The 26,218-nt window shown below is 37.5% G+C and overlaps 1 protein-coding gene across 4 annotated transcripts in view; it reads left to right on the top strand.

Moving 5' to 3' along the window:
* The window catches only part of SCAF8 (SR-related CTD associated factor 8), a 105,010-nt gene that overhangs the window by 12,382 nt on the left and 66,410 nt on the right, over window positions 1-26,218 (top strand). For all 4 annotated transcript variants that reach the window (XM_076333803.1, XM_076333804.1, XM_076333806.1 and 1 more), the window contains exons 2-6: window positions 11,733-11,816; window positions 13,301-13,345; window positions 17,043-17,204; window positions 20,925-21,081; window positions 22,825-22,955. In XM_076333803.1, the coding sequence (XP_076189918.1) occupies window positions 11,733-11,816; window positions 13,301-13,345; window positions 17,043-17,204; window positions 20,925-21,081; window positions 22,825-22,955 (579 nt within the window). The remainder of the gene's footprint in view (window positions 1-11,732; window positions 11,817-13,300; window positions 13,346-17,042; window positions 17,205-20,924; window positions 21,082-22,824; window positions 22,956-26,218) is intronic.

Genomic DNA, 26,218 nt, shown 5'->3' with positions numbered 1-26,218 from the left:
AAGCACTTTTTGAATTACAGTTGTAATGATAAAAATATTGTTTGCATTACTGAACAATCAAAATTTGAAATATGCTGATGAATTCGCAGACTTTCAGTAATTCTTCTCCTGAAGACTACTTTTCTTAACAGAATTAAAGAAAAAATACAGCGCAGAAATTCAGTGCTTTATCTATAGCATCAACCTGACCTTTCCCCTATTCCCAATGTATAAGTTATATAGCTCATTAAATCTTTGAGCAAGCCCATGTTTTTTTCCCCAAAGTTTGGAAATAGGACTTAGTTTATTTAAAATGATGTTGGGGAAAGGGACTATAAATAATGCTGTTAAGCCTAACTTTTATGTACACTGGAATATTGCCTTTTACCTATTTTCATAGCTCTCAACACCATTGCTTTTTGCTGCACAAGTCATGACATTCTTACATCAGATAGAGGAAAATACAAAATTGTGACTATAGTTGGCTTTATTTGCCAGCCTGGTCCTTTCTTGGATATGATACTTAAATGACATTTATGTAGTAAATCTATGTAACTTGTTGCATTTGGAACCTATTACTTCTGAAGGAGATGCATGAGGAAATGACACTTTTTCCATTGTCTAACAAATGCATACAAAATCCCTGTGAGGACAATTTCCCATCTATTTCCAGATAATATTGCTTGACTGCAATGGAGAGGGTGGTATGGAAGAAATGCTTGTTTTGGGATATGATACTAAAAACTGAGTCTTAAGGCTTTTTTTTTTCTTTTTTCTTTTTTTTTTTTTAATTAATGTAAGAACAGAAAAGATATCTCGATTGGAAGTGATGAGAAGTAGCAGAATTTGAATTTGTTTGAAACAATACACAGGTGAATATCATAAAATGAGGAAAAACTGGTGTGATTTATGAAGGAAAGTAATATGTCATGTATGTATGAGAGTTCTTGGAGAGAATTAGCAAGCACATGGACAGGGAAGAAACAGGTGATGTTACTTGGATTTCCAAAAAGTAGTTGAGAAGATCCATCCCCAAAAATTTGAAAAGAAGTTGAATTGCCATGGAGAATGAATCCTTACATTGATAGATGACTGCTGAAAGGGGATATGGGGGAAAAGTTCACGTGTAGAAATAAATTGTCTTTTTTCATGATGGAATCTTATGTGGGTTTGTGCTGGGAATCCATGCATTTCAATGTATTCATAAATGCTGTGGAAAAGGGGTAGAATAATGAGGCAAAAAAGTTTGTTGACAGTATTAAGTTATTCAGGATGTTGATACTGAAGGGCTAGCCATGAAGGATTGCAAAAGGACATTGTTGTACTGTTAGATGGCACCCTGCAATTTCATCAAGTTGAATGTGGTAATGCAGCCTGGGGAGATAGTATGAAAAAGGCAACCCTTGCTTTATGTACACAGTGATGGGCACTGAAATTATATCATTTGGTAATTAATAAGATCTTGCAACTGAAATGAAAATGCCTGTTCAAAGTTCAGCAGTAGTCACAATAGCAATCAGAATCCTGGAAATTAGGAAAGAAATAGAGACTTGTTATACTGCCGTTACATCTTTATCTTATGCCATGTGCAGTCTAGTTTGCACCCCACAGGACCATGTTGGCAGAACTGCATGTACAGAGAAGGGCAGAAAGGACAGTCAAAGGAATGGAACAGGTCTGTATGAGAAATTACTAAATAGTAATACTCTTTTCAGGCTAGAACAAAGGTAACTAGAAGATGATGAGATAGAGTTCTATAGTACTGGTAGTACAGAAGAGGTAAATCACTTTTTTCCAATGCAGAAGCTAGGTAAACCCAGTGTCACTGATGAGCACAGATTCAAATCAAGAAAAAGGAGTTTCTTTACACAGGTTTTGATTCAACTATGTGCCTTTGTCAAAAGATGTTGGGCATGCTAAAGATTTACATGAGTTAAAAAATATAAAAATTTGAATTCGCTATGTGGAGGGAATTCAGAGATTTCATGAAAAAGATCGGTTGGTGCTGGCTCAGGAGTCACTGAGCTGTGCATTGCTGGTGGCTAAAATAATATGCAGAGAAAGTATCTCTAAAAGGGCAACTGTATGTTACCTTCCATAAACATCAACTATTGAATGCTGTTTCTATTAGTTTTCTCTGACCTAGTGGTATGCATCAGTAAATAACACATTTTCTACCACACCCTAGCTCAAAGAAAAGGAGGAGAGGTAAAGCAAAAAAAAAAAAAAAAAAGAAAAAAAGAGGAGGTAAAAATAAATTATTACGAGAAGGTAGAAAGGTGTTAAGAATAAAAACAATTTTAAAAGAGGGAACCAGAGAGGGACAGAGAAAAGTGGTCCTGATAGCAACCATCACATCTTGGTGGGGTCCAAGTAGGAGTGGGTGCTCCTTGGTGATGCTCAGCCCAGAGGCACGATTAGACAGGGAGCTTGGAACAGTTGCCAGGTGTCTGTTGTTAAACTTCCTGCTCCTCCTGGCACTTGAAATGGCCAAGCTGACTAGGGCTGGGTGAAGTTTGACAAGAACATCCCAAGGCTTGGTGAGGCTTTGAATGTGGAGGGTAAATGAAAAAGCGAGTGTATATACAATTTCAGGAGATTCTGGAGGAACTGGAAAAGGAACGTGGCGTATTTGGTATCTACAGGGTGAGAGGGTCTTTCTCTCACCATGGAGTGGGCATGAGTCAGGATCCCACAAGCACACCTGAGTCTCTGTGTCTCAAGTCCTCCACTGAGAATTTTTCCAACTTGCATTCCTGTTAAGCAATAGACTTGGTTAACAATGTAAGCTACCACACTGGGGTTTTCACCTTCCTGTGGCAGTAAGTCATGCTACTGAATGTTTTGGTGTGACACAAGGCCAACGAGTTGGATAGGGAAGTTTTTTGAGGCATGATTTCAAGGTGAATTGGTTAGCTGTTATACACTCTACTAAAGAGTCGTGGAGAGGAATTACTGATAGTTTTGGAGACGTGATACAGGTTTGACCCTCTGTGTGTGTCTCATATTTCTGTATAGTTGTGTTAGGATAAGAACTTATAAAATAGCAAAATTTATTTTTACAATTCAGACAGTAACAAAACAGGTTTAGAGGTAGTCTTATAAAATCAGAACAAAAATCCACCCTTAAAACTACCAATTACTTTGATCAACTTGAAGAATTTCAGTGCTGTCTGTCTAATAAGCTGTTACTTGCTTACGTGGCCATTTGGCTGCTATCTCATTCTTACTTTGCAAGATCATTACCCTGGGAATTGCTTTCATTGAGACAGATTAGGATTTGGTGATAAGTGTATCTTTGTGAACTCATTTTGTCCCTGAAGTGCCATTCAGATTCAAGCCTTCCCTTTAAGGATTTCTTGTGATTTATATTTGGTGTTTAATTAAACATGCATACTTCTATCAAAAGTTTATTGATTGTCCCCCACGTAATTATCAAAATGGTGATGTGCGTGGGGCATGGCTGGATGGAATCATCACACAGCAAAGCAGTAGAACAACTTCCCCACACACAAATTCACTGCAAATTGATCTGGTGTTTTCTTTAGCTATAAATGGCTTGGGAAGATTAACGTTCATTTGTATTTTGTAGTTTCCAGTATTGTTTGCAATGTGTTTGGAGCTGAGCATGTTCAATCATCTAGAATACTTGAGATAGGCAGTTCAGAGTCTTGTCCACAGCTTTCTAGAATAAACTTGTAGAAGGTTAATTTTTCATTGACATTGCAATCAAATGTATACTACTGTTAAGTGCGCTGAGTTGAAAAATCACTGGCACTTTTTACAGTAACTTGAAAGTATTCTCTTTACTTTTGCTACACTTTTTCTCACAGAGGAAAATAAATTATTCCCAAAAGGTCATATGGAAAGCCTGCACTTAATTTTCTTTCTAACTTGATTATTTAACACTTGTTTTTTCAAAAACTGAGCCAACAGTTTGGAAATGGTTTCTTCTACCAATACAGTCAGAGTCCTCATGACTTGCCTCTGATTGTGTTAGACTGCCCCCTCTCCCCCCCCCAAGTTTAGTCTTTGTTCCTTCTTAACATTTGTGTTCTTTGGAAGTCATTAATTTTGTTTTCTTTAGCATCAGACATGTGATTTCTTTCTGTTGCTCAGTTAATTTTGTGTGTGATAATGCCATCTACCTTCAGAGAGGGAATGTCTCACCTTTAGTTTTCTGAGTGATGTGCCATAGTTCAAGAATGGACGGTACAAAGCAAAGCTTTGTATAATTTTGTAATGGATTTTTACAGTTTTTTTATCAGGCTTTAACCTTTCAATTTATTGAAGTCAGCTGGTCTTACTGAAGCAGTATTCTCCCAGATGTTGTATTTGTGTTGTGTTGACTTTGCTCAGGAGAGCCTTTGTGTCAGAATGACTCTTGGGTGAATACACAGCTCTTCGCAGCAGTGCTCTTTTCTGGGCAAATATCAGGAGACTCTTTCTCCCCCTTAGATATTAGGATAGCTGGGAGATGAATGTTGGTTTTGTTTAGATTAGCATATTCTTTTTAGCTTCTGGTGCAAAATCAATTAATGAATGTGAAAAACAAATTGATCCAACAACATGTGAGGTGGTTTTTGAATTGGATTTTGATATGTATGTATATCATCAGCTGGTGATAGGTGTGCAGTGTTTGGAAAGAAATTTTTATTCTTTTAGAGTACGTTTTAAAAAGAGACTCCAAACTGTGGTGCTCACTACAGCAGTGCCTCAGATTTCAGCAGGAAGTTACTGGTTTTTCACATAAGAAATGATGCAAATACTTTCACTATGCAAGTCCTTCCAACTGTGAGCTTACGAAAATAACTAGAGAAGACAAGTTTCGTTGGTGGTCGGATACCTATCAATAGTGATCAGATGCTTAAAGAAATACTGATCAGTTTTTGGGCAAGTGTTTCATGTGAGTTGATGTTTATCCAGAAAAGCAGGTAAATGGCTAGTGAATGGAATTAGGCAGACTTTCTTCATAATTCACAGAATCATATGGTAGCTCAGCATTAAAGCATGTTGTTTGAAGTTTGCATAATGGTTTGTGTGTCTTGCTCCTTTGCTTTCTTCCTCCGGCTCGTATGACTAGCATGCTCCAAAACCTCTGAAACTTCTTCTGTCTGCCACTTGAAGATTAGTGTTTCACTTTTGACCCTCTTAAATGAACTGTATTTCTGTTGTGGAAGAAATGCAGCTGCCTGATGTGATAAGGCTCAAACTTCATTTGAATAAGTTCTTTGAAACTGAGAGCTGCATTTTATACTAGCATACAGGTAGCTAACTGGATTTTATACAGTTATTTAAAAGAGTGGGTGCGTTTCATTATGGTATCTGGGCACAGACTTAGCAAGTTGGTGATAACAGTTCAGGAGTGAGTTGGGTTCCTCTGGGGCACACCAGAGATGCCCTCCCAGGCTGAGGAAAACCACGTCGGGCAGTCTGGAGCCACATCCACCAGCCTGGCTCTTACTTGCTGCCTGCACGTCTCATTTGGTGCACTCCTCCAGTCCCATCCTTCCCACTTGATCTCCACTACTCAGATTGTATTGACATCTGCCATCCCCTTAGTAATCCTGTTTGCAGGCTGAAGAGTCCTAGCCAGCTTTGTTCTTCACTTAAAAGCTTCTCCATAGTTTTCATTATCCCTAATGATTTCATGCCAGCCTTGGAGATTAGAGGGGGGGGCAGAAATTCCAGAAGTATTGAGAGGCTGAGAGTGCCCTGTAGGTTAGTACAGTTGCCTAAATAATGTTGTGGTTCTAAAAGTCCGTTTGCTGCATTTACTAGTGAGATTTTTCTGTTTTACTGTTGAGTTGATGCTTTCAAAGAAATGTCTCATGTATCAGCAGATCCCATTCCTGAATGGCAATAGTTAGCTTCAAAGCCAGTGTCCACTACTTCATGTGTAGTCATGCTTAATTTGTCTGCCTTTTTATTACTCATTAGTGTTACTGATGTTCCTGTGCAGTTTTTGATAGTCTGACTTTGTCTGTCCTATCCAGAATATATGTGATGGCACAGGCACAGTCCCCAGCATAAGTGGGGCTCCATTGGGACTTCCCTCTACTACAAACAAAATGACTGTTTATTCAAATTGCTGGCTATCTTTAAGGAGTAATTGGTCAGGTTATTTGTCATGCAAGGGCCTGTTTAGGAGACCTTAGTTTCTTTGGAGCCGTTTGTGAGAGATCTTTGGTAAATGTCTTTTGGTAGTCCAGGTGGACTATATCAGTGATTTCTCAGTGTGCTCGTTGAGTCTTTCAGAGAAGGACAATAGGCTGAGATGTGGCTATTCCTTATAATAGCTGCATGGAATTATCTGTGCAACCACTAATTCTTTTCTTTCGAGTAATTTATACAAATTTTTCTGCTACAAACGTTGAACCTAACTGGTCTGTTGTTTCCTAATTCTCCCCTTGAACCCTTGTTAGAAATTCATGTTGCTTTTCCTGTCTCTTAGAGCTACAAGATTGAGACTGTTTCAAGTGAGAATTCACGAATCACGGCTAGTAGGTCCTTCATTCTTGAGTTCCGTTCTAGCACTTCATTATTTTTCACATTGTGAGCTTGTTCTTTACCTTCTTACAAACACACTTGAGGGGATTCTGGTATGGGAAGTCTCCACAGTTTTTCCTCAGTGTGTAGATCTAAAAAGAGAAGGGGAGAGTTCTTTTTCTGTAGGGCTTTATCTCCTATGAGTCCTTCTTTATGTGCTGATTGTCTTCTGGCCCTGGAGGAGCACTTCAATAGATCTGCTATTCCTTCTCTCTTCTGAAAAGGGCTTATTTTTATGCTTTTTCCTGTTTGTTTCTCAAACTTGATTGCTGTATTTTTTACATGTACATTACCTGTTAGAGCTTATGGTCACTTTTTTCCCCCTCCCCTTTTGGATACTACTTTCGATTTTCTGAAATATATCATTTTACTTCAGATAGTTTCCCTGACTTTACTATTTAGAATGTTGCTATTTTTTCCTAGTTTGTGTAAAGGCTTCTTTTATGTGAGGGCAAGCAGTTATCTTCTGCCAATGAGCATGAATGCCTTACAGAAGCACGATCAGGAAATAATTATAGCAAACTGTTTTGGCTAAGCATTTGTACAAAAGGGCGTACAGGAAAAAATGAGCCAGAATATAAGCCCAAGTTTTAAAAACAAAAATAATACATATATTTTTAAGTCTTTATTTTCATATTTTATAATCCTGAATAAATTGCAGTTATTTTGCTTTAACTAGATTTGAAGAATATCTGATTTCTTTAAATGCCTACTGTCTTAAAAATCATCTATGCTAGATGAAAAACCAAAGTTTTCATTACTAGAGAGGCAACCAAGTCTTGCTTCTCTAGCCAGCCTAGCAGTAGAGCAAATGGGTTTGATGGATGGACTGTTGGATGGATAAGGAGTTGGCTGGATGGCATCATCCAAAGAGTTGCAGTCAATGGCTCAATATCTAAATGGAGATCAGTAACAAGTGCTGTCCCTCAGGGGTCACCGATACTATTTAATATCTTTATTAATGACATAGACAGTGGGATTGAATGCGCCCTCAACAGGTTTGCAGATGACACCAAGCTGACTGGTGCAGTTCATATGCTTGAGGGAAGGGATGCCATCCGGAGTGACCTTTACAGGCTTGAGAAGAGGGTCCACATGAACTGCATGAAGTTCAACAAGGCCTCCTGCAGCTCGGTCAGGGCAATCAGCAGCATCAGTACAGGCTGGAGTATGAATGAATTGAGAGCAGTCCTGCAGAGAAGGACTTTGGGGATGTTGGTAGATGAAAAATCGGGCGTGAGCTGGCAATGTGCGCTCGCAGCCCAGAAGGCCAATTGTATCCTGGGCTGCATAAAAAGAAGCGTGGCCAGCAGGCCGAGGGAGGTGATTCTTCCCGTCTGTTCTGCTCTTGTGAGACCCCAGCTGGATACCGCATCCAGTTCTGGGATCCCCAGCACAAGAAAGACACAGACCTATTGGAGCAGGTCCAGAGGAGGGCCACAAAAATGATCAGAGGCCTGGAGCATGTTTCCTACGAAGAAAAGCTGAGAGAGTTGGGGTTGTTAAGCCTGGAGAAGGCTTCAGGGAGACCTTATTGTAGCCTTTCAATACTTAAAGGGGACCTATGAGAAAGATGGAGAGATACTTTTTACCAGGGTCTGTAGTGAATAGGACAAGGGGTAACAGTTTTAAACTGAAAGGGAGTAGGTTTAGATTAGATATAAGGAAGAAATTCTTTACGAGTTGGTGGTGAGGCACTGGAACAGGTTGCCAGAGAAATTGTGGGTACCCCCTCCCTGGAATTGTTCAAGGTCAGGTTGGATGGGGCTTTGAGCAACCTGATCTGCTGAAAGATGTCCTTGCCTGTGGCAGGGGGATTGGAACTAGGTGGTCTTTAAAGGTCCCTTCTGACCCAAACCATTTTATGATTCTAAGTGGAGAGGGATTCCTGGTTGACTATTAATAAACGTAAGGTATGAATTTGGTGAAGATAGAGTGAAGAACATGTGTGCTGTCAGTAGGTATTCAGGAAGATGTTTGTGCATGTTAGAATATTTGTATTCAGAAAAGTGGGGGATTTTTTTTGGCTCTCTTTCATTTGGATTAAACTATGCTGGGGATGTCTATGTTTTATGTACTTAAATTCTGATTAATACTAAAAGATTGAGTTAAGAAATTTTAAGAAATGCCACATTTCTTAATTTTGTAAGTGAAACTTAATTTTTTCAAATGCAAGTGTTGCATTAGATGTTGCAAAATTGCAAGTAGGTATTTCACACTGGGCCCTCACTTTGTCCCTAGTACAAATGCTGCTGCTTCGGACTTCTGCCGTGCACTGACAGACCTAAATCACCAGTTTTCTAAATGAATGTACTTTTCAAAACAAAATGTATTTATAGGAAATTAAAAGCTTCTTAAAGATAATTAAGGAAAAATAATTCAGAGGAATGATTTTTTTCTTGGCTTCTTCCGGGTACTAAATTTGGGATTTGTGTTTTACTTTAAACAGCTGTTAAAACCTGGAACAGGTGTATCCATTGACCAAAAAGCCTATCTCTACAGAAGCATGTTCTTAATTTTGCTGTTTCTTTTGGTTCATTTTTTCTTTTTCTAACTTGAATTATCTGTTCTTAAACTTAATGCTAAATTTAGCACTCTGCTACCTGGAATAAAGTAATGGGATGCTAGCAACAACCCATATTATCCTGTTGGTTTTTGGCATGTTCCGGGTGTGTGGTACTAAGATACCTGACTGCACGCAGCTCATGCTTCAGAATCAAGTTGTGTGCAACTCTTCCGTGTTACCCAGCACTGTGTTGTAGCTTTCTTGATGCTTTGAACCGCTCTGTCCCCTTTTTTTTTCCTGATCATTTCAAAGCTGATGGACTGGTCAGGTGTGGTCCTAGCATATCTATGCGAGTCAGCAGTTCTGCCTCATCATAGCTGTGTGTGTCGTAGGTGAAGGAGCTACTGTTCCTATCTCTTCTGGGACTGTTTTCGGATTGGCAAGGTGGCTTCTTGAATCTAGGCTGATTTCACATTTGCTCACATATCTGTGAATTGCTTTTACTAGTATTTTGGGCTTTGAGAGTGCTGACGAGGAATACCCAAACTGACTCTGCTAAGGCACTGCCTGAACGTAAGCAAAATGTTTCTGGCACTGTAGTGGCCCCAGAAGTAGTTTAGCTGTAGTTGCACATCATCCAGCCAAGCCAGTAGCCAGGATGAGTGACCCACAGTCTGGTAAATCACCTGTGAGTAACTGGAAGTTGAGCACTGAACTATAAGTATAAAACAGAGAAGAAACTGATTGGAGGCTCTTGATTTTTCTGCCTCTTCTCTCCCTTTCCCCCGTGCTGGTGAAGAGCATTTATGTATTTGAATTCTAGAAGCGTATTGCTTTTTGTTATATAAGAAGCACGTAAATAGTTCAGCATGTTTTGCAACAGCAATTAACATTAGTGAGAAGTAGTAACAGTTGTTTTTAAAAGTGGATGACTAGCTGTGAACTGGTTATAATTCCACTGTTTTAATGGAAATCCTTTCAAGCTGAGAAGACTGATACTTATGCTTGGACAAACCAATTTTTTTTCAGCTTGTCTTTTGACAGCTATGTGAAGTTTTAGTTAAAACTGGTTTTGACAGGAAAGGATAGGAAAAAAAGCATCTCATGTTTGCAGGGAGAAGAAATCCTTGTCTCCTGGAAATTCAAATACGACTGAAGAATATCTACATGCTAGCTTCAGAGCGATGTTATGAGCAACTTGGGGAGCATGACCTATATTTGAGATTGTCTAATCCTTTCCACTGTGTGATCCTGTTTACTGTTGCATTTTACTTTGTTAAATGTAAACAATTCTGAATTATGTTTTCTGAGCTAGCGGTTTGCTAAAAGTTGAATGAATCTTAGGAAGTTAAAGATATTGTTAATATCTTCATGGATGTTAATCTAGTTCAATGTATTGCATTGCTCAGGGTGTGTAGTAGGAGAGGAGAGGGGTCTTTTGGCTTTGTTTTTGTTTCAATGACCATTTTATGGAAAAACTCCCATTCTTCCTGTCTTTAGGAAGGAAATAAAAAATTGTCTATGGATGGTCATTCCTATTATCAGGGCTCTATTTTGAGCTAACATGCTTCTAAACGTGTGTTGTAAATGAAAACACAATATAAGTTAAGACAAGAATATCTTTAAAACTGGTTTGGCATTTTGTATCTGGTCTTTTTATGTATGAAAGCAGCAAATACTAGACAGTCCCTTGTCTGTTAACACCTAGGGTTGAAGGAGAAAAGAGCAGCATTTTGTTCAAAGCCACATATTGTGAATAATCAGAGGTTTTCACAGGAAGTAAATAGTCTTGGATGATGGAGTCCTGACTCAGTGTGAAGGAGGGAGTCGTTTCCAATTACAACTTACCAGTCATAGCTATGAAGTTAGTTAATGTACAGTTCTCACTGTGTAGCAAACTTCTGATGAATATCTGTCATGCTGGATTGCTTCTGCTAGGAGATGTATGTACAAGTAAAAAGAATAGAGTTATTACTGCATCCTGGGAGAAAATTGTTGCAAAACTCCGCTACTTGTGTACTGTGGCTGTTTTGGTGGTTAGATATTAATGAAGTTACAAAGCTGTGTTAAAATAAGAACCCAGCTGGATTTTTGCTTAAGCACTTGTAATACTTCTGATACATTATTTCTCTGAGTTAAGACAGTGAATGGAGGATGTCTATACTTTTTCCAAAACTGCTATTTTAAGTGGCAAAATTGCTACATGCTCTTTCTCACTGGGCTGGAAATGTTTTGGTTTTGTTTAATGGAAAATAAAAATATTTGATTCAGCAGGCATATGACGATGAATGTAGTAAGTATTTGGTTAAGCATCTGTTATGCTTCCATAAAGGTAGTCAAGTATATTAAATTTTTTGCCCTAGAAAGAAAGACCTCATGAGAGCTACCGTATTTACATATTGTATATATTTCCTTTGTAACTTCATCTGCAGGTGTTTGCTGTATGTCGTGCTAGTAAAACTAGGTATATAGTGACCATTGCAAAGAAAAAACTGTTACCTTTTAAGCATTTTGGATCTTACGTTATATTTTATTGGGCCTTCTTATTTTTTTCTTAAATGGGGATGCCTTTTCTGGTGTAATATATACTTAAAACCTGATGAAAATTAAAAGTGGCATTTTCTTGTGGAAAAATAATGTATTTTTTTACTGCTTAAAACTGCAGAATATATTTCTGATAACTTTTTTTTTTTGGCAGTTGTACTCATTAAATGATTATAAGCCACCGATTTCTAAAGCTAAAATGACACAGATCACCAAGGCAGCAATCAAGGCTATAAAGGTAAGAAATTGGCTAACTTCTTTTGACTTCCTTTCCATTTCTCATCTGTGTCAAAATAACTAAATAGCTTAAAGAACTTGCTGCAGAACTTTCCACCTCCCTTGTACAATTTCCAAGTTATGATCAAATGTGATGGTGATGGGATTTTCAGGAGTGCAACAGAAGGCGTAATTTGTTCTGTGACACTCATTTGCTGGTTGTCATATGTGAGAAAGAATTATACCAACTTGACTCTTCAGTCAGATCTGAAAGACAGGGGTTTTTTTCTCAGTTGAAAAAGGAAACACTGACATTGCCTGAGAACAGATGAATAAATATAAAACTACAATCTCCCTGCCCGCCCCCCCCCCCCCCCCCCCAAAATGTAAGATATCTGTGCCTTTGGATCAATACAATTGTTTTATTTCATTTTTATAAATTCCTAGCATACCTTTTCATGGGTGTTGTTCATAGATATTATTTTTGATGTTCCTTGCCAAACAGCAATGGAACAGCAGAAAACAGCACTGAAAAATGATGAAGGAAAGAAGTATGCCATTAATGTTAAGCATTAAAACAAATGGAAACTCAGTGAAAGCTGGAGAGGTGAAAGAGAGGATAGGATAGAAGCTAAAAAGCCATGAACTTATGCTCTTCCTATCTACATTCCTCTGCTGAGAATGCAGATACATTTTCAGATAATGAAATCCGTATTGGGATTTTGTGTAATTTGGAGAGAGAGCAATTTGATGACAGAAGAGTGAAATTCACTGGCTTTCTTAAATATGAGAAGTCTATGTAAATTAGTCTAAGTGTTGCAGTATAATGAAAATGCTAAAAACTTGTATTGAACATAAGCAAGTAGTAAATGATAGTAAATGGTTCTATAAATGAAACAAATGTTACCAAAATGTTTTATCATGTATTTAACTTGGAAATCCTGCTTCCACTCTTATCATTTCAATAACAACATTTAATTGTGTAGAGCAGTTACTGAGATGACGTAGAGCCATTGTGATGATATGAGAGGTTTAAAAAAAACCAAAACAGGCTAATTTTAAAGAAAAAGTATTTAGTAGATGTTATAAGATCTTCCTATACTCATGTTTTTAGGTTATTAAAGTGAACACTTGGAAAATAAATTAAATACAGAGAAGTGCTATGCTTAGTAACATTAGGCTAACATCTTCAGTTGTGTACACTGAAATAATGATATGTTTTTGAAGGAACAATTATATTATTCTCTTAGCTCTCACTAAATAAGCGCATGTTATTTAAAAAAATCCAGTGTAAAAAACATTCAGAAGGCAAGAAAAAGCGAGATTAGCTTTTTTATATGCTGTTAAATGTTCTAAGGAAGACAGCATACTCAGCTGTAGGTATTGGATTGCTGGTTAATCAACCAAAGTTTCTAATTCTGGTTTTACTATCAATATTGCATGACTTGAACAAGTATATGCATCTTCAGATTTTTTTCTCTATTGAAATATTATTTTATTTTCCAGTTCTACAAGCACGTTGTACAGAGTGTTGAGAAATTCATTCAAAAGGTAAGTCAGTCACGGGTATTTTGTGTTAGCACTGAGAAAAATGTCCTCATTTTGGATTACAGAGTATTGAAGACCATCGGGTTTTAGGTGCACATATAGATTAAAATTTTTATCACACGTTAGTTTATTTCAGTTTTTAGACATACTTAATTTCTGCTAGTAATCAGTAGCTGATCGTAACCCATGAGACAGAAAGACAAATACTTTGCCCCCATTTTGTAGCTGTGATATACTTAGATCTGAATGACTGTGGATACTGTCTTAGGACTACTTCTCTGTATGTATTCATTTAATGTTAAAAGAGGCTGTCAGTGTAGCCCATGTGAACAGCTAACAGCAAAAGAATTAACAGTGGTTTGGTGAGTGACAGTTACTTTTGCTTTCTGTCAGGTTTTCCCATAGATTTTAAAGCTGAAGGGAAGATGACCATTCAACCTCATCTTTTGTGAAGCATGAGATGTAGCATTTCAGTCGGTGGTTCCTGCTAGTAATTTAAGACAAAAAATATTTATATGGCTAGACTGGAATTACTTTTTGGGAAGATGCAGTATTAATTTAAAGATTCTGAATAACAAAGAATTTTATTGCATTTTGTTTTCTTGCAACAGTTAATTGTTCTTGGGTAAAACTGCATTTTATCTCCAGTTGGAAATGCGTGGATCCCAATTTGTGCATCTTTCCTCCTTGTCTGCATTGTACTTGATTGTTCAGTTGATCATTTTGGTACTCTTGTAAACAGGAGTAAATTACGATCAAATTGCCTTTTTATTTTGACAAACAAGCTAGAGAAGTTAGTCTGTTAATGTTGAAGGCAGTTTTTCTTCTGTTGTCCATGTTACGAAGCAGTCTAGATTGCTCTGTGTCAGTAACCTGTCTTCCTCATTTCCTTTTATTCCTTGGTGCCTGATGTATGCTGCATTGCCTTTTGGCAGTGGTTGGACAGTGTAAAAGGGGTTCAGCTTCAGCCTGGTGTTTTTAACTGTCCCTGAACAGTTAATGAATGAACTATTTAGATACTAGAATGTCAGTCCGATGTGGAAAAGGTGTCGTGTATGTTTCGGGGCACTAGTAAAGGCTAGTAGTATACTTTACCATCACTGCTAGTGTTTTGTCAGGTAGTTGTCTTTTGGGGCATCGCCTCTGATTTCTTTCCACCTTTAAGAAAAGGGATCAATATCCTCTGATCCCTGTTTGATACTACAGGTGGTCACAGGAGGATGAGCAGGTGTACATCTTATCCATCTCTGATCAGTAGCAATTTGCAGTTTTATGTCCCAAAATTAATCCTGAATTGCCCGAGTTCCAAATACTGCTTTTTAGTTGCAGTGGCTGTGATTGGCAGTTCTGTATTCAGAGGCATAAGAGAAGATTTATCCTCTGAATGAAAGAGTGGTAATTTGTCAGGAGTTGGACTGGTTGTTCGTGACCCTTCCACAAGCTACTAAGAGTATGGGGTTATCTTCGCACACTTGTGTTCGGTGTCCAGTGCTACTTGATAAGGGAGTGCTGCACTGTTCATCGCTGGTTAGAGAAGGCAGATGTATGATGTTATTGATAACCTTGTTAATGATCACTCTGGATTAGATGTTTCCCTTTGGTGGGCTTGATGGGTTTGGTTTTTTTTCAGTATTTCATGAACGATTTAGTGAAACATGCGAATTACTAATAACATCAAATAGTAAGTTCTTATTTTAGTAGAATCGGAGATAAGCAGATGAAAGCTCTTGTCTAGCCATTTGATATTTATGGACTTAAGTTATATGTTTGGAAGATAATTGGATTGTTTTTCTGGAAGAAATCACTTCAAGTTAAAGCTCAAAACTACTGATTCTTCCATTAAAATGTGCCATGGACTTGTCCAGAGTGATGTCAGTGCCGTCTCAATTAGTTTACTGTTGATTCTTTCCTACTCCAATATTTTCTTTCTTCAAAATTAATCTCATGAGGTTACTGAAACTTCAGGTGAAATAATTGTCCATGATGCTCTTTTTGTGCAACTTAACTCACTGGTCTATTGTCATTTTGGTTGACTGTTTTATTCTCTGGCAAAACATCACTTCAGGGATCAGGTGACCACATTTCATATATGTAAGGATATTCCATTGTGAGAGCAAGACTTGAATAGTATCTTTGAGTAATCAAATTATCTTATTGCTTAGACTCACTAGGGAATAAGTGAACATTTGTCGTGTAAAAACTTGTCTCATCTCAGACTGGGGATACGCAGGCTCACTGCCCCAGCTGTCATTCTTCTTTATTTAATTTTTTATTTGTGTTTTATGGTCTTTTTTATAATCTGTATTATTATATTAATTATAATCTTTTCTTGCTTTCTGTATGTGCCATGTTTTTAAATACTCCACCTGGCATATTTGCTGAGTTTTCTTATTAAATATCTGTGTTTTGTATTAATTTCAGTATTGTGAAAAGTCATATACCTGTCTGTTCTGTATGCAGAATACTCTTATTTTTGGTAATAATTTAGCTAAAATTTGAGTAGCTACAATACATTGAAGTGATTCTCTGAAGACAGTGTATTATATGAAATTAGATTTTAATTTTGTAATGCACATTTATTCTTAAAAGGATGCCACACACATTCTTAAAAATAAAGAATGCCATACTTAAAAACACTGGACCATGTTTAGAGCCTAAATAAATGCTTTATCAAGGTTGCAAATGTTAGTAAATCAGCACTTTTCAAAACAGGAAGTTTGTATCTAGGCTGTGATAAAATTAGTAGTCTGAAGAGTTTGTCTGGCACTGTATTAGAGATGATGAATTCAGTGTGTTACATAGTATGTTTATAGACTATCTAGGACAGAGAGGGAATGGGTGTACTTTCTCATGTTTTCCATAGTACCTTGTGTGATAAATGTGTACAACCAACATTCATGAAGTGAACCCATGTCATAGTATGTTCTGGTGATGACTTTTTTTATATTTTTGTACCACTTTTCATTCTGTCTTAAAACTGGTTGCACTAGTCTGGTGCAATTACTTTGCAATTAAAAGGCAACAAATTTAGCTTTAACTGTTAAGTAAGTAAAATTACCTAAGTAATTAGTATTGTAGTTAGCAGACATGCTTTATAAATACAATGCTGTTTGTAAATTATGCAAGTTTTCCACATTTTTAAAATAAGTATCACTGGTATATTCTTAACCAAACAGATGTCCACATAAATATGTTCTTGTTCTGGCAGGAGCAGGATATACCACACACTACTTACAACAATGTAAATTACAGTAAACAAATGTTAACTTTAGTGTTTACTTTGATCATAAAGAAGGACAAAAATATTTTGAATTATATTTACAGCTAGTCCAAATGTACTATTAAGAATTTGGTCATGCTTTACGCTGTTCTCTTAAAATAGGTGTGTGCATTTAAAAAGGATATCTTGTTCATCTGCTGAGTTTTAATAGCTCTATTCTAAAAAGCTTTTTTAGTGGTAGTAAATTGATTTTAAACCATTTACATACTTGCAGAATACATATAGATGTGGCAATTCGAACATTAAAGGTTAGCTATTTTTGAGAGTGTTTACTTTTTCAGGACAATTTGTTAAATAGAGAACATCTTGGTAATACTTTGACCCATTTGAAGATTAGAGAGGACTATTCATGCTTACTCTGCCATTAATGGTTTTTGGTATTTTTCACATATGCACATTTTAAATTATTATTCTTTGTAGTGCAAACCAGAATACAAGGTACCTGGTCTATATGTCATTGACTCCATTGTAAGACAGTCCCGGCATCAGTTTGGACAAGAAAAGGATGTATTTGCTCCCAGATTCAGCAATAACATCATCAGCACTTTCCAGAACTTGTACCGTTGTCCTGGGGATGACAAGGTAAACCACTTCTTATAGTTTGTTTTTTTTTCTAATTAAAACAATCTTTAGTATGTTATCTATAAAGAATAAAGATTCTGATCTCACTTTTTGCTTGCTAGAGTGGATCTAATTATAGATTTACACATTTATATGTATTTCTTTTAATTTTGCTTGTGTGAGTGTAGGTAATAGGGGAAGACACATCCAATTAGATTAATTAGAATTTCGAAAAGGTTTTCAGGAAGACTGGATGGATTTGAGTTAATGTATTTTGATGGGGGGAAAAAAAATTAAGCAGGCATTTGGTAGGATAGGGAGTTGTAGTCAGTCTTTTATTGTCTTCTTCCCCTCTTCAGTGGGAAAATGAATGAACAGGTTTTGTATTGTGTCAAGGAATAAATAATCTTTCTTGGTAGCAGTAACTTCAGTGCAAACTAGTGTGTTTTGGACTGAAGGAGCAATAGAAAAACAGCAAAGTATCTTAAAAGTTACTTTTCCTTGGTACTGAATTAACCAACAGCTGAATAAGGCCTAACTTGAACAGTTTGACCCAATAGTTCAGCTGTTACCTTGGACCGTAGTAGTCAAGATCGCTACCAAATTATGATAGGTTGGCTGGAAATAGCAGAGGGTGCAGGCAGTTTAATTTCCTTCATACTTGTTACTGATCTTACAATAGCTGGAGTTTCTTATTATTGAATTGAAAAATTACAAAAAGATGTGAAATGCTAAGGGCTTTATCTCCACATAATTTTGTGTAAGAATCATTAAGTCAGGTAGAAAGTGAGGCAGGACACTGCAGGAAGAGAATGACAGGTTATTCTTTGAATAGTCACATACCATCCTACAGCTGTATTTTTCAACCAAAGATCTGAAAACCCAAGGCATCCATGGAAGGTGACTAAGGCGAGTTCAGCCATTGCGTGTATCCTGTAGTTGTCTTAGGATTCTTGCCTTTTTAGAGGAGTTAGGACCTCTGCAGGAAAATAACGTCAGGACCTGCAAATTCTAAGTGGTTGAAAAACTCTGCTATGGATGTCTGTCTTCTCTTCTGCAACTGAATTCTGAGGTGCTGCTGAACAGGTTATTTAAGTTAAATGACGTTTTTCCAGTCTGGTTTTAGGTTATCTGTGTGATCAACTTGTGCTGCTTCACAGTGTTTTACATATATAGAGGCATGATAGTTAACTTACATTTTTCTTCATTTAACTGTATTCCTTAAGCAGTATTAGTTTGTTTTGTATAATCATTTAGCTGACTACTCTGGGAAATATATTAACATGGAAATAGTCTGACTTGTTGAAGGAGGAGGGCTGGCGCAAGGATGGGCGCAAGTATTCAGTTTGTGTCTGGCTTTAAAAAAAATATAGTAAATGTATTATATGGTAAGAAATAGTGCCACTTATTCTGTGACGTTTCAATGCATGGCAACTGATGTGTCACATTAGAGGTGTTTGTTGTCGTGATTTAACCCCAGCCGGCAACTAAGCCCCACACAGCCGTTCACTCTCTTCCCCCCGGTGGGATGGGGGAGAGAATTGGAAAGGTAAAAGTGATAAAACTCATGGGTTGAGATAAAGACAGTTTAATAGGTAAAGCAAAAGCCGCGCACACAAGCAAAGCAAAACAAGGAATTCATTCGCTATGTCCCATGGGCAGGCAGGTGTTCAGCCATCTCCAGGAAAGCAGGGCTCCATCATGCCTAGCAGTTACTTGGGAAGACAAACGCCATCACTCCGAATGTCCCCCCCTTCCTCCTCCTTCCCCCAGCGTTATATGCTGAGCATGACGTCATGTGGTGTAGGGTATCCCTGTGGTCAGCTGGGGTCAGCTGTCCCAGCTGTGTCCCTTCCCAGCTTCTTGTGCACCCCCAGCCTCCTCGCTGGTGGGGTGGTGTGAGAGGCAGAAAAGACCTTGACTCTGTGTAAGCACTGCTCAGCAGTAACTAAAACATCCCCATGTTATCAACACTGTTTCCAGCGCAGATCCAAAACACAGTCCCATACTAGCTACTATGAAGAAAATTAACTCTGTCTCAGCCAAAACTAGCACAGATGTGAAGAGGAGTAGTACAATGTAGTCTGTTTATGGTCTGTAAAGCTCCTATCAGGTTCATTTCTAGGATATTTTTCACCTCAGTTAGGGAAAATGTATTTTGCTACATGTGTCTTTGCTGCAGATGTCTTGCTGCTATGTTGCATATGGATTCGGTATTATAGGAAAGTCTTTGTGCTGTGAAAGTAGTTACCATATATCTGACCCAGCAAAAAATTGTGCTGTCAAAGATACCAAGCTTATGTACCTGTTTTCTCGCATCTTGATGTTTAATCTGATTAACAGGCATAACAGAGAAACACAACAGGTTGGTTGGTTGGTTGGTTTTTTTAAAAATCAAGCAGAAGTATAGTAGCATTTCATTTAAAGTAGCAAGAAAACCCCCACTGATTCCTTCATCTGGCTCAGCCATGGAAAATGCAAGGGGGAGACAGATACTGGGGCGCAGAAATAGTTTTATATTAATGTTCTGGATAGAAGAGGGAAGTTAGACCCTCTGATGGACTTGTCGGGGACTGCCTTACAAAACAAACTTTCAGAGAAGAAAGGCTCGCATATTGTAATGCTGAATGGAAGCCTTCAGAGATTTCTTTAAAGGAGCACTAAATTACATCTTCCATGCAGTGAAAATTCAGCACTTCCCTCTATTAAATTTAAGTATCCTCTTGGAATTCTGGGCAAGCAGACTTTTTTTTCTTTGGTTTAAACACTGTGTGATTAAGTACTCTTACGTTCATGTTTTATAGAATTTAAATAATTAAACCATCTTTGTGACAGCAAACACAAGATCCTATGAAGAACTTTCTGTTCTTAATACAACTAACTTTTTTTTTTATTTCCAAATAAGCCAGATGTCTTTTTCCATCACATACATTACTACCCAACTTCTCAAGATCAAGCAAAATCTTGCCTCTGGGTAGAAGTGAAGCTTACAAAAGAAAAGATTTGGGAGCAGATCAAAACAGTGGAATAGAAATGTATTTGCAAGCTGAACAATTAGTTACATCTGATGGAATTGTATGAAGTCTTAATTTTTTTTCCCTTTCCAGTGATCCACATTTTTAATATTACTGTGTAATTTCAATAGGCAGGGAATTGTGTTCCAGTTTAAATTCCTCACTTCATAAAGAGAGCTTGCAAAATATTGAGCTACTTTCCTAAGAAAAGTATTTAGCAGTCTTATTAGTATATGCCCATTTTTCAGTGGACGTAAGTAATATTGGTTCATAGGTAGATCAGAATTGCATTCATGTATGTTGACTATAAAAGTTTTGGAGACTAATAATTCCTTGCTTTAATTATTAGTAATGCTTTAAAGTGTTTCCTTAAAATAATTTTCCTTCCATACTGTCTTTGAAGAGTAAAGGTATAAAAGTGTCACATACATTTGTTTAGTTTTGTTTTGTTTTACTATATTTCATTTTCTGTTGAGAAGAAGACTGTCACATGTGCATAGTGTGGCTTTACTATTGCCTAGGCATCTTCTATAGGACAGCCTCAGGTTCATAGGTTAGACATCTTTGGTGTGATCCAGTATAACTGATCTTATGGATCTTACTGTTTGTAAACCTAAAGGTGCTTCAATCTAGACAGATTGACGTTGCTTGTTAAGAATTCCATAATTGAAAATAACAAGAAGGATAAGCATGACTCGGGTCTTTTGTTATCGTTTCTTCATTTTAGAGTAAAATTGTTAGAGTGCTAAATTTATGGCAGAAGAATAATGTGTTCAAGAGTGAAATTATTCAGCCTCTCTTGGATATGGCAGCAGGAATTCCTCCTCCAGTTGTGACCCCTGTCTTGCCCAGCACTACAGCTGCTATGAGCAACAATACACCAGGTAAGCAAAAACAGGTTAAAATCATGCTTTGAATCAAAACACTTACGTCAGCTTTGGTATGTTGGCTGTTAGTATGCTGAAAAATCTCACTGGTTTCCTTTAGCCAAATCAAATGAATGCTAGAAAGAAATATATTATAGCCAGTGTCCAGATCAGCGAAATAGCAAAACCAAGAGGCAGCCTGTTGTGTTTACTTTCCAACTGTATATTATATTTAGATTGAGTAACTGCAATAAGACCTAGTTTTGCACTCGAAAGTCAAAACAGTAGATCACTGACAGAGTTAAAAACCCAACACAGCACTTAATGCAGTCTTTGTTAATAGTGGTGCCACAACTGAAAGAAATTATACATCAGTATCTTTTTGCTATCCATAGGGTTGAGCTTGCTGGATCATGTCAGACAGTGTTCCTTTACTTTTGCTGGCTGACAGCCAATGATTTTGAGGGGAAAAAACATATTGACAATATAAACTGCAGCCAGTGACATACTTCCCTCTCCCTCAAATCCGAAGTATGTGGGCCAGAAATCATGCTGGAGAATCATGTGGACAAAAAAACTGCTCATGAAGTATGTCCCAAGTTAACACTAACGTTATTATACATGCAGACTTGATCATTTTGTGCTCTAAAGCATCTTCCTTACTTAAGTAGGTAGATGGCGGGGAACCGGCTTTTCGACTTTTTTCGTTTTGTAGAGGTTTTTTCATTCAAGATTGGGATGTATGGGAAATTTTGCATATAGAAATTGGTTTTTGGCACCCACCTTTTGCTGATCCCATGCTGAAAAGGAGTGAGGTGGACAAACCCACCTTATTTTTCATTGGTGTCGGTAAACACGTAAAAGTTCCAGCTCTTGGATTGGACTTACCGCATATTCTAGTGCAATATTTTTTATTTTCATTAGTTTGATTACTTTAAATTGTTAAAATCATAGTTTTACTCTAATGCTTTTTTTAAATCCTGATGCTAATTGTCTTTTAAAACAGTAATCTAGTCATTTACATTTAATGTTCATCAACGTATCTCTACTTCTGAGCTAAAAGTAGGAGTATTTTCAGGGTTGGAGGATTCTTCTGGATTATGGCATGAACCTAATTATCAGATTGCTGATTTAGTCTCAATGTTCCTCTTGGAAAAAAAAATTACAAAGCAGGCAGTCCTCATGAGTCCAGCTGCTGCAGGTTGAAATTTTTAGTAGAATCCTTAAGGCTCCTCCTGGGGATAAAGTGCAAGTCCAGTAAGTTCTGGACTAGCAGACGTTTCTGAGTAGATTGCTAACAATTATCATTTCGTATATATTGTTTCCACTAAATGGTTTGGATTACTGTGTGAAACCTATTTATTTTGCATTTGTCAGTGTTTTTGTTAGTAGTTCCCATAGGTCAATAGCGGAAAGAGCTGTGAACTACACTTACACAAAGTAATCCTGCTGCTTGAGGAATGTTGATGTGAGTCTGTGTTATTTCTGTGCACTCTATGTGTCTGTCAGAAAAATAGTTTAAATTGATGTTAATACAGTGCTTTCTCAGTATTTATTAAGTGGTTTTGATGTCCTAGGAAGATTATAGTATCTTTATAATTTGATTTCTTGCAAACCAGAAATCTTTGCTGTAGAAAATAGGAAGGTTAATGTCTGGTTTATAATTTCTTTTTACAGCAGGTTTTTTTTTTTCCTTCTCTAACACTATTTCTAAGTCTCTATGTTAAAATATTTTGGCGTATTGGATTTTCTCTTTTTTAGGAACACCTGTGACTCCAGTTACTCCAGCCAATGTGGTGCAGAGTTTACCTGATCCTTGGGTATCTCAGATTGCTAATACAGATACCCTTGCTGCTGTTGCACAGATTTTACAGAGTCCTCAAGGCCAACAGGTAAATATTTTGTAGGCAATTAGACTGTACACTGTTTGATACTTTGTGTCTTTAAGGTGCGCTTAAGGAATACTGCTTTCATGAGTATCTCTTAGTTTTGTGTCCGGTATCCATGTTAACTATCCCATGATGTTGTTCATCACAAGTAAGTTCCAGGTAAACTAAAACTTCCTGTTACCTTTTGTAACCAACCCTGTTTGTTCCTTAAAAATATCACAGAATGTGACTTCAGATAAGATGGTCTGTAATACATACTTCTCTATATAGTATTGCAGATGACTAAATCAAGAGTAGCATTAAGATTTCATGGATATAGGTATAAAACAGAATGCCAGTTTAAGCATATTTCTCTGCTGGATGCCCCAAGAAGCTAAACATTGTACAGAATTATGTAATGGGAATGTACTCATTCTGGAAGTGCACTGTGTGTTGATTCTTTTCTTTATCTTTCCATCAGCTAAATACAGTTTTTATTTTGCAGCATTCAAAAATAAGGTCTTAGAAGTGACTGTGTTCCTCAGTTTCTAAATGCTCAACTCCAAAAAAGTGGCTTGATGTGCAGCATGCATTGAACTGCTTGTCCTCTTAAGCCACAGCCACATAAGTTGAGTGCACACAATCGGCTTTCTGTAAAAATGTAGATCATCGTTTTTCATTTTATGCCAGAACTCTGGCACCAGCATAACTTTGGTATTACGATTTTTATTTGGACTAAGGAATAGGATGTTTTACCTGCTGGGGTACTAAACAAAAATCCCATGCATATGAATGAGAAGCGGTCACCAGTGAGCTGTTATGAAGCACTGATGCTAACAATAACAACAACTTTACTTAGTGAGATTGTTTTACAGTGTTCAGCTAAGCAGAGTCATCTGTAATTGTTCATAAGTCAAGCGAAGGGAGTATTTTCATCTGATTACACTGAAAGAAATTGATGGGTCATTGAGAAGCAGAGCAAAATGAGTTTGTGGGATACTTTGTGAAATGTGGAGGAAAGATAGTGGAATAGCTCTTAAACAAGGAAGGGATGTGAAGTGAGAATGGGAAATATATGGAAAGTCAGTAAGGTAATTTTAAAGTTTATTACCTGGAGAGTATTCTTTAAAAAAAAAAAAAAAAAAAGGACCAAAAAAAAAAAAAGGACAACGCAAAAAAAAAGATTATGAAGATGAGAAGGGAATTAGAGTTTCAAAGACAGCAGATCACAAAGAAATAACATTGGGATATTTAGCTCAAAATGGTAAAATGTGGAAGAGAATGGATTTTGGGAGAGGGAAAAGATGGTCTTAAGCAGAAATGTGGAGACAGACTGGGTATGCAATAAATATGTACATGCAGATCTCTAGGGTTGGTAGATCAACTGCAACATTTGCTTCCATCCTGTTCATCTCTTTTCTTCCTGTTCTCCAAGCCACTCCACCCGCTACCCCTTCCCCCCCTCCCCCCCTCCTCCCCCCCAAGCTCCAAAGTCCTTGATTTCATCTTAAGATTGTGTTTTATGGGTGAGAATGCATGCAGGTAAATTGAGAGTCTAGACAGGAGAGGGTAAGAGTAAGAAAGATGTAACCAACAAGAATGTGAAAACAGCTAGAACGGTGACCACCCAGGATTTTCCCACTCTAGGGCTTCCATCTCTGCTTCTTCAGTTTGATTCCTTCCTGCTCAGAGCAACACACAAGGTGGACCAGCCATATTTGCTCATCTTTCGTGGGTCGGCCAGGAAGGGAGGGGAGAGCTCTTCAGCTTTGCCTATTGCAGTAATCAGTGAAAGCTCTTGGTGAGGTAGAACAATAATTGAAGAATTTTCAGAGGCTCTGCTGTATAAGGAGTCTGTATAACTGTTTTTAAAGACTAGGAAGAGTTGTTTCACATTATCAGAAGGTAGCTCTAAAACAATCTTGAAAAAGGATCGTACACTTTTGATGCATTGTGGAAAAGATCAACCTAATCAGCTTATGCAGAGGTTCTAGTGAGCCGTAGTAAGAAGGGAGGGACTGAACCCTGTAAGAGTTCAGTGATGAACCCTATGAGGAGGTGGAATATGAACGTGAAGATAATCAGGGACTTAATGTCAGCATAGTTTGAACTACCTGGATTTGCTCAACCTTTTTTCCAGAAATACCCAAAGGAAAGGCTCCAGGGGTTTACCTCATGGAAGGTCAAAGGACTGCTTCCTGTAATTCCATGGTACTTTAGGAGGGTTTCTTTCCTTTGGGATAGTGTTTTTTTCCTTCTGTGTTAAGGTAAATCTGTACAATTTTATGGGAGCATCTCTGTTCAACAGATGAATAGATCTGCACGTTAAAAAGCCTTTTATTTCCTCATTGGGACAGCTCCTTTTAAAAAATTACATACAAATAGGAAGTTGGAGTAAGGAAATCAAGATACACCAGGCGATTGGATTGTACATTTGTTCTAAAAAAACCCTGTGGAAGATATTCTATTTTTCTTTATTTTCCTCCTCTAGATTTGAAGGAATAGACTCTTGGGGTATCCTTATATACTCTGATGAAATGTCTTAGGTCCATTCACTACACTTCTGAAAGTTCCTTCTCTGATAATATTTAGTACTCATTCCAGTATAATCCTAGACCTCTCCTGGGTTGCGAGTGGAGTTGTTTAAACAAACAAACAAACCACCCCAACCACTGCACCACCCCCAAAACTATTTTTAAATAATATTTGAAACACCCAATGCTATTTTTAAATAATATTTTTTAACATCTGTCTTTTGACATTACCCATACTTTGTTTTTACTGTAACATACTTTGTTATTACTGTACGTTTGTTGCCCCAGAGCTGCTGCTTCTGGTTCAACATTGCATCTAGGCAATTTTTATCCTAAGATAGTGCTATACAGAGCCCAGAGTCTGTGCCATTGCAGGAAGTCAAATTATATTCCCAGTTCCTGGTTAATTTGCTTTTTATGTCTTGTTAACATAGCGAGGGAATTGCATTCTATCAGTGCAAACCTGAGTTTCAGCATGAGATTTTCCTTGTGACTAATCCAGAGACACCTAGTGCAAGCTCTTCATATAGACATGTTGCATCAGCTTAAAGTGGAGCTTGCAACAATGCAGTTATTTTCTCTACACAAATGTTGTTAGAGCATACAGATTTTCCTAATATAGGTGGGCCCTTAGAAAGCTGGAGTAGGCTAACAGATTTTTTTCAGGTCAGAAGGAATCAAACTGGAGAAACAGAAGAGGGGGAACCCTAGAAAGCAGGAAATCCTGAGTGGTGATTGGTCATCATGCAACCT

This window comes from Aptenodytes patagonicus, chromosome 3 (assembly GCF_965638725.1).
Source record: "Aptenodytes patagonicus chromosome 3, bAptPat1.pri.cur, whole genome shotgun sequence".
Classification (NCBI taxonomy): Eukaryota; Metazoa; Chordata; class Aves; order Sphenisciformes; family Spheniscidae; genus Aptenodytes; species Aptenodytes patagonicus.
The sequence above is the reverse complement of the archived record's forward strand: the minus strand, read 5'-3'. Positions and strand labels throughout refer to the sequence as shown.